Below are 8090 nucleotides of genomic sequence, written 5' to 3' on the forward strand. Positions count from 1 at the left end.
AAAAAAAACGAAAAGAAAAAAAAAGAAACTGGTAGGCAGTCGTTGGATGAGAATCAAGCGGTGCTGGTTAGTCGAAGATTGGCGCGCTGTCATCAGCGTCCTTTTCCTTCCCTTGAGAACAGCGGGACTGTCCATTTCTTCAGTCAAGACCGTAGGGGCCTCGTCTCAACGTGAAGTGTTGGGGTTGGGTTTTCCCTTTGTGGCTTCCGGACGGCACCCGCGGCGACACATGGCGGCGCTGCAAGGCGACGTGTCTCTCCGGAATCCCCTCCTCCCTCCCCACCTCACGGCTCGGGCCCAGAGTTTACCCCATCCCAATCCCCTCCTCTACCTCGTGGGTTCCAGAACGCAGCCAGCTCCATTCACACTCCTCCTCCCGCACCATACCATCAATCAAGGTGCTCGAGGGACATAGGATCAGAAGAAAGACGGGAGGATGGATCGGTACGAGGTGGTGAGGGACATCGGGTCCGGGAACTTCGGGGTGGCGAAGCTGGTGCGGGACGTCAGGACCAAGGAGCACTTCGCCGTCAAGTTCATCGAGCGAGGCCACAAGGTACGTCCCCTCCTACGTACCCACACGGTCGATCGGCGCCTGATCCGAATAATTCTCCTGCGTGTGCGTGCGTGCTATCCTAGGCTCGATTGGCCTGTTTTTAGTGGCATGCCCCCGTGATTGGTCAAGTTGGAATGGAGGATCGAATGTTTTGGTTTGGCCGGTCAGCGTCCATGGATTCGCTCTGCTCTGTCCTCTGTTTTACGCGGCAGTGAAGCTGCAGGACAGTGAGGTTATCTCGTGGTTCCCCGTGTGTGCTCCGAATTTCCAGAAATGCTGGGAGTTTCGGAGGAAATATAAGAGCGTTTTTTACGCTCCTTTTGTCGGTTAGTTCGCAATTTATGTGACCAGTCAATTATATCTTGCTTGACTGAAACTTGCCGTTTTTACTGCTCGGCAGCATGTGTTGCGCGGGCATGGTTCTAATTGCAAGGGCAGGTTTACCAGGACTGCGGATGTCGCCTACGTGGTGCTCTTTGAGTTCAGGGGCTCGAGTTTCAGGGATGAAGACTCTAGGTTCGACCTTCATCAGTTGAATTTGGCGATGGATGGAACTTTCAAAAAAAAAAAAGGCGATGGCGTCGTTCACGCGACGTCCCCTTGTTGAAGACATTGCATGGAGTTTACACAGACTCTCTCTTAATTCCAAAGGAATCATATTCTAACAAAATAGGCAGTGTCTGTCATGGTAGGCCAAGGAAGTATCCAGTGCGTGCCACCCTGCCGTTGCTTCCCATGCTTCCCTCCAATAAAAATAGTCGACAAGAATCAATGACACACACAGAATCTGCCTCCGGTGCCACATACTAGTAACTTCCAATATAGTATATGATTAATTATTCATAGCCTTCGTTTGGTGTGGCTTTGGTTTCAAGCATTTATGCATTTCTCCTTTTGGGTGTACCTGTTGAAAGCATCTTTTATTGGAATGCAGTAACAAAATTTTACGACAGTTATTAAAGAACTAATAGATGATTCACCTAAGTGATTCCACAGTCCAGGATGACATCCAACGGCTTGGAGCGCGTGGTGGATCGATCCTAACGTTCGGAAGGCTGTGTCATGCTTAAGTAACAAACATGTGCCGAGGTTACAAGCATGAGGCATTGGTTATTTTTGTTGTACATACTACTATTAAGTTTATTTTTTTCAAGGTTTTTTATATTTTGTTTTCTCTTCTGAGTTTAGTTTAGCTTTTGCTGGGTGTTTCTATCCTCTGAATTAGCTGTTCGGACATGTCAGGCAAATGTTTCTGTTTGTTTAATGATGCATTGATGCTACTGTTATAGTACGCCATGCCTATGCTGTCCATTTCGTCGTCTTCTTCCTCCTGAGAGGTGTGCCCATCATTTTACGGAAATGTTAAAAATCTGATGTCAGATTTTTAAGAATGGCAAATCTGATGCTCGGGATGAGAAATTATGTTGTCACGAGCATGTCAATGTCCTTCAGCAAGCATGGCAAATCCTGGCAAAAAGCTGAGCGGAAATTGCCATGCTCGTGTAAACATAATTTGCAATCCGAGCGTCAGTTTGTCATGCTTAAAAATCTGACGTCAGATTCTTAGTGGAATCCTTATTTTAAGCCGAAGATGTACCGGAATTTTACTCTTTTCTTGTGGTTGTTATTTTCTTAAGCTCTTTGTATTTGTTCTGTTTCTTTCTGGCCCTTTGTTTAAACTTCAGTATTTATGATTCCTCAGTTAACTCTTAAACATTTATTTTTGCTGCAGATTGATGAACATGTTCAAAGGGAGATTATGAACCACCGGTCACTCAAGCATCCAAATATTATTCGATTCAAGGAGGTAATTTCTTGGCTTCTAGGACAGTGATTGTCACTCATATAGGTTCAAAGTTGATTGAGTTATGAGTGTAATGCTTGAGCTCTTTACCTCATGAAATTTAACGCAGGGTAGCTAGTCACATATTGTACTGTCGTTACAGAAAATTGTGGCTTTACAAGATTATGGATCTTCTTTTTTACTTTTACGATTGCAACTTGTTGATCACAGTGATTGATTTCGGAGACTCGACTCACATATGGAAACATACTAATATGGAAGTTAAGGTTATCTCTAGTGGGAAGTAGAACGTGTAACTGAAAATTTAGTTCCATGTTTTGAGGCTAGGACTCTTTACTACTTTGGTGTATGTTATTTTAGGAAAAAGTCCAAAATAAACCTTGAAGTTGTAGCCAAAAGCTAAATCAAACCCTAAACTTTGAATCCCGGAAATTGGCACTCTGAACTTATAATCCCGGTCTATTTTAGACCCTAGACCTGTTTGGCACACCGGGAATACTACAATCCCGGCCGGGATAACCAGCTACTATCAGAAACAAGAATTTGGGCCAGCCCACTATAACACAAGAAGAATTCGTGAAGGTTCAAAAATGTTTGCACGTTTCTAAAATTGTTCAGAAGTTAAAAAACGTTCATGTTTTATATTTTTAGCACGAATTCAATTCATTTTGTATTACTTAAAAATTATTTAGAATTCTGAAATTCTGTTCGCATTTTAAAAAACTGTTCGTGATTTAAAAATAATCACATTTGTCAAAAAATATTTAGAATTACAACAGTTATTCACATGCTATTAATTTTTTTGGATCTTCAGAATTGTGTCGCATTTTTTGAATAATATTTTTGGAATTTTCATAAATTATTTCGTAAAGAATGTTCTTAAAAAAATGTTTCGGATTGTTGGCTGCGGACTCGACTGGGCTGGCCCATCAGACATAAAGCAAGTTTTTTTTTCTTATCACGTGCTATAAAAATTCTTTCTTTCTTTTTCTTAACGCACGACGTAATACATCCAAGAGAAAAAAACATGTCGTGGAGTCGAACTTTGTACCTGGTATGGTTGACCTGATTTCGCTAGCCACTACAGCAAATGACTATGACTTACATGATAAGAAGCCAAAAATATTTAATCAAAAACCAAAGCGTCGAACTGTGAAAAAAAATTAGGGGCAAGCAAGTATTGAAAAAATATTTATTTCTGAATTCTTCGAACATTTTATAAAGTGCAATTTTGAAATTTTTTAATACTTTTATAAAACCAACAACTGTCAAAAAGAGAACACCTTTTGAAACATAAACATTTTCTTAAACCTGAGAAGTTTTTTAAAGTGCAAACACTTATTGAAACATTTTTTTAATGAAACCTAAACAAAATTTTGAAGTGCGAACACTTTTTGTACAATGTAAAAAAATGTTTGCGTGTTGTAAAAAAATGTGTCATAACCTTAACAGAATATACGTGACATGTGTTTGAAAAAGTGTATGGAAATCTAAAAATGTTGAACCATGTAAAAGAGTGTTCGTGTAGTTTTATTCAAATGTTTAGTGTCATTAAGAAAATGTAAAACATGTATTTGGAAAAATATTACCATGTATTCAAAAAAGTTTTGAAAACATTTAATTTAAAAATCTCCATAATGTATTTGAAATACCAAAAGTTTATCAAATATTTAATGTGTGCGTTAAAAAAATATGTTTGGTACTGAGAAAAATTAGACATGTGTGAAAATGAAAAAGAAAAGAAAACATAAAAGAAAAAAACTAACAAAACAAATTAGTGTGCGTGCATGAGCGACTGCGCTACTGGGCCGGCCCAATTCAGCAAATACTGGCGAAGTCCTCTCAAGGTTTAAAATAGACCGGGATTAGAGAATTTAGTGTGCTGATTTCAGGGATTGAGAGTTCGGGGTTTGGTTTAGCTTTCGCCTATAAATGCAAGGTTTATTTTGGACTTTTCCCGTTATTTTACGTCAAACATGTTGGCTAACTACTTCACTACTACTCCCTCCGTTCCTTTATATAAGGTGTACTAACTTTTCCCAAAAAATTCACAATGTAAGGTGTATTTCTATTTTCATGCTTGCCCTTCTACCATCCATTACATGCCTTAGATAAAAAGTACTACGTATTCCCAATAGGAAGGTAGTAAAAAAAGAATATCTCTCCCTGATTGCATGCACTCACATTTCTCTCCCCCCCCCCATCCCACCGATTGATTTTATTCTGACGCAGCGAGATTTAGTTGCCTTCTATTGGGTCCCTAGTTACTTACTTATCGCTCATTAACCTGCTAACTACCTGATTAGCTAAGGGTATTTTTGTCCAAAATTCTCCTCAAATATGTGCCTTGGTCACCGTGCCCCAAAAAATGCACCTTAAATAAAGGAACGGAGGGAGTATTAGACTACTTGCTTTGAATTGTTAAATGCTTATCAGCTTAACATTTTCTTCCTCCTTGCACTGTCCTGCACTAGTCAGGCAAGTTAACTCGTTACTTAGATTTGCATCCCCATACTTTGGCTTTTTTTTCCACATACCTGATTGCTTAGCTCATGTAACTAGACCATTAATGATTTAGCGGGTAATTAACCAGTACAAAAATGACATACATATGTTTTTAGAGGGTATAAACATTTCCTTTTGGATGGGAAGAACTTCATTTTTAATGAAACAAAAAAACTTGATTTTCCATAGAGATGAAATTCTTGCATGGGAAGAAATATCATCTCATATGCACATTCCTGATCTGGACTACTTCAGATCCTTACGTATTTCCATTAAAGAATATACTCCCTCCGTCCCAAAATAAGTGACTCAACTTTATACTATTTTTAGTACAAAATTAGTACAAAGTTGAGTCACTTATTTCGGGACGGAGGGAGTATAATCTTTCATTGGGTGGAGAGTTTGGAATCAACTGAGCTTGTGAATGCAGCTAGCTGTTTTCTCCCTGATCATCTTGAATTCTCGGCCTGCTTATCAAAGCTTTAATCTTCAATTCATGCTTAAACGTGCTTAGTTTTTCAGGTCGTGCTAACTCCCACACATTTGGCAATAGTTATGGAATATGCCTCTGGCGGCGAGCTATTTCAAAGGATTTGCAACGCAGGGAGATTTAGCGAGGATGAGGTAGATAATACGTATTTGCAACGACCTTTGGAACTTCCTTAAATGGTTACATATAAATACGTTAACTGTTACTTACTCATTATTCTTAACAGGGAAGGTTCTTCTTCCAACAATTGATTTCTGGAGTGAGCTATTGTCACTCTATGGTACGTAGTACTCTGCCAATCCAACTTGCAGATAGCAGCTTAAGTCAAACGATCACCACACAATATGCCATCTTTTTTTTTTGACTGCAGCAAGTATGCCATAGAGATTTGAAACTAGAAAATACTCTCTTGGATGGTAGTGTTGCGCCTCGACTCAAGATTTGTGACTTCGGTTACTCCAAGGTATTGCCGTGCAGATAAAAACGTCTGAATGTTGCGTTTTCATGGCCTAAACCAGGACCCTTGTTTCGACTCTTTCATTTCAGTCTTCTGTCTTGCACTCTCAACCGAAGTCAACTGTCGGCACGCCGGCATACATCGCCCCGGAGGTCCTCTCCAGAAGGGAGTATGATGGAAAGGTATGAATTTTCGCCGCTACGGCATGATTTTAATGGTTCAAGTACCAGATGTGATGTGAAGTATTCAGATGCCAGCTCTTGTAATCTCAGGTCGCCGATGTTTGGTCTTGCGGAGTAACGCTCTATGTGATGCTTGTCGGGGCATATCCTTTCGAGGACCCTGATGAGCCGAGGAACTTCCGGAAAACAATCTCTGTGAGTACACACCCTTTCCCACCTTATCTTTCATGAAACTTTTGCATCATCTCTATCTGATGCCTCTCACTGTGTTGCTACAAAACATAATTGTTGGTCTCTTGTCCTCCACAGAGGATACTCAGCGTACAGTACTCTGTTCCGGACTACGTTCGAGTCTCGATGGACTGCATGCATTTGCTGTCCCGCATTTTCATTGGAAATCCTCAGCAGGTTGTATATTCTTGTCCTGGAATAGTTCAGTTCCTGGTCATGTAGCACTCACATTTGTATTTGCGTGCAGCGAATAACCATGCCGGAGATCAAGAACCATCCATGGTTCCTCAAACAACTGCCCGTTGAGATGACCGATGAGTACCAAAGGAGCATGCAGTTGGCAGACATGAACACGCCGTCACAGAGCATGGAAGAAGCCATGGCGATCATCCACGAGGCACAGAAACCGGGTGATAACGCCCTAGGAATTGCTGGGCAGGTTGCCTGCCTGGGGAGCATGGATCTAGATGACATTGATTTCGACGACATCGACGACATCGACATTGAGAACAGCGGGGATTTCGTGTGCCCGTTGTGATGCTCTTGAGTGGTTCAAAATTTTTGGTGATCGTTTGCCTGTGGATGGATCCCTGTTTGTCATGCTTGGGTTGGATTTTCTTCTGGATCACATATTTTCTGTAGACAGTATATGCTTATATCGAAATCGTTAGTTAAGGGCATTTCTAACCATTCCCCAATAAGGCCGTAAGGAGGATACACTCAGTTATACCCCCTTACGGCACCTAACCGGTATAGTGAATTATCTTCCGTCGCCGAAAAATCCCCCCAATCTCCCTAATAAATATGCTCACTCCCGCTGCGGCCTCTTCTTCTTTCACCCTCGCTCCCGCCGCTGCCACCGATGACCCTCCCTCTGGCCGGGATGGATAGCCCGGACCCTCCCCTTGCCCGCTGGCCGCCGCCCATGGAAGCCACCCACGCAGGTCGCCGCGCCGAAGAAAATCTTTGGGATCAAAGAAACCCACCGGGTTCAAGCTCCGCTTCCGGCCGCGGCAATGGCCGCCAGTGTGGTGGCCACCTCTCCCGCAACGTACCGCCGTCCTCCTGCCGCCAACGAGCAAAAAGAGCAAGAAAACCGATGGCGGCGTCCCTCGCCGAGGCGGACGTGAAGAAGAAGAAGGCCACAACGGCGGCCCGTCCAAGGGCGGGGCCTTGTGCAGCTACTCCGCTTGCCCATACGGACACTGCTCTCGCGCAAGCGGCGGCTGCAGCCGGCACTAAGGGTCACGGGCGCCAAGTGCTCGATGAAATTCTGACAAGGTAAAACATCTTTCGCATTTCTGACGATCGATGATTGTTGGTAGCCGATGGTGATGTAGTCTCTTTGTTTCGTTGTTGTTGTGCAGAGATGAACACGACCAAGTTCTTAGCGTCTTTGGAGTACTCGGCCACCATGGGACTTGATGAGCTCAACTATGACTTCATTAGGAATCATTAGGAGGCGTCCCAAGACATGGAGCAAGAGGATGTGGTCGAAGAGGAGGAGGTGGTCGAGGAAGAGGAGGCCGAGGAGGTGTCGGCCTATGAAGAGGCGAGCGATGAAGAGGAGATTGCAGAGGTGACCGAAGCAAGCATGCGTCCGTCAAGGTCACGCACCACCAACTACAGTAAAAAAGATGGTGCTCTTTGTTATGCTTGGATGAACATCTCCATGGATGCAATGATTGGAACGGATCAAACGAAGACTATGTTTTGGGAGAGAATTACCGAGCACCACAACAACTCTGTGGACGTGCAATCGAGCTGTATACAAGGTTCTCTTGAGCATCGTTGGAGCACCATTCATGACCAATGCAACCGATGGCCCGGTTGCATCAACCAAGTGAATCATGCACCACCGAGCG

At 42.9% G+C, this 8090-nt stretch overlaps 1 protein-coding gene across 2 annotated transcripts; it reads left to right on the plus strand.

Annotated features, from left to right (window-relative positions):
- The first annotated feature begins 274 nt into the window (after positions 1-274).
- On the plus strand, positions 275-6905 carry LOC123046972 (abscisic acid-inducible protein kinase-like). Of its 2 annotated transcripts, none has more exons than XM_044470435.1 (9): positions 275-556; positions 2289-2363; positions 5388-5489; positions 5582-5635; positions 5726-5818; positions 5902-5994; positions 6085-6189; positions 6304-6402; positions 6473-6905. In XM_044470435.1, exons 1-9 carry the CDS (start codon positions 437-439, stop codon positions 6761-6763), a joined length of 1032 nt encoding a protein of 343 aa, XP_044326370.1. In that variant the 5' UTR covers positions 275-436; the 3' UTR covers positions 6764-6905. The 2 variants fall into 2 exon arrangements, with proteins under 2 accessions (XP_044326370.1, XP_044326371.1); XM_044470436.1 differs by lacking the exon at positions 275-556 and adding an exon at positions 1551-1645.
- Positions 6906-8090: the final 1185 nt, after the last annotated feature.

Source organism: Triticum aestivum, chromosome 2B (assembly GCF_018294505.1).
Source record: "Triticum aestivum cultivar Chinese Spring chromosome 2B, IWGSC CS RefSeq v2.1, whole genome shotgun sequence".
Lineage (NCBI taxonomy): Eukaryota > Viridiplantae > Streptophyta > Magnoliopsida > Poales > Poaceae > Triticum > Triticum aestivum.

Coding starts and splice junctions, on each gene's coding strand:
- LOC123046972 (XM_044470435.1), top strand. CDS start 437: ATGGATCGGTACGAGGTGGTGAGGGACATCGGGTCCGGGAACTTCGGG. Junction 5,995..6,084: donor GAAGGGAGTATGATGGAAAG/GTATGAATTTTC, acceptor TTGTAATCTCAG/GTCGCCGATGTTTGGTCTTG. Junction 6,403..6,472: donor TCATTGGAAATCCTCAGCAG/GTTGTATATTCT, acceptor ATTTGCGTGCAG/CGAATAACCATGCCGGAGAT.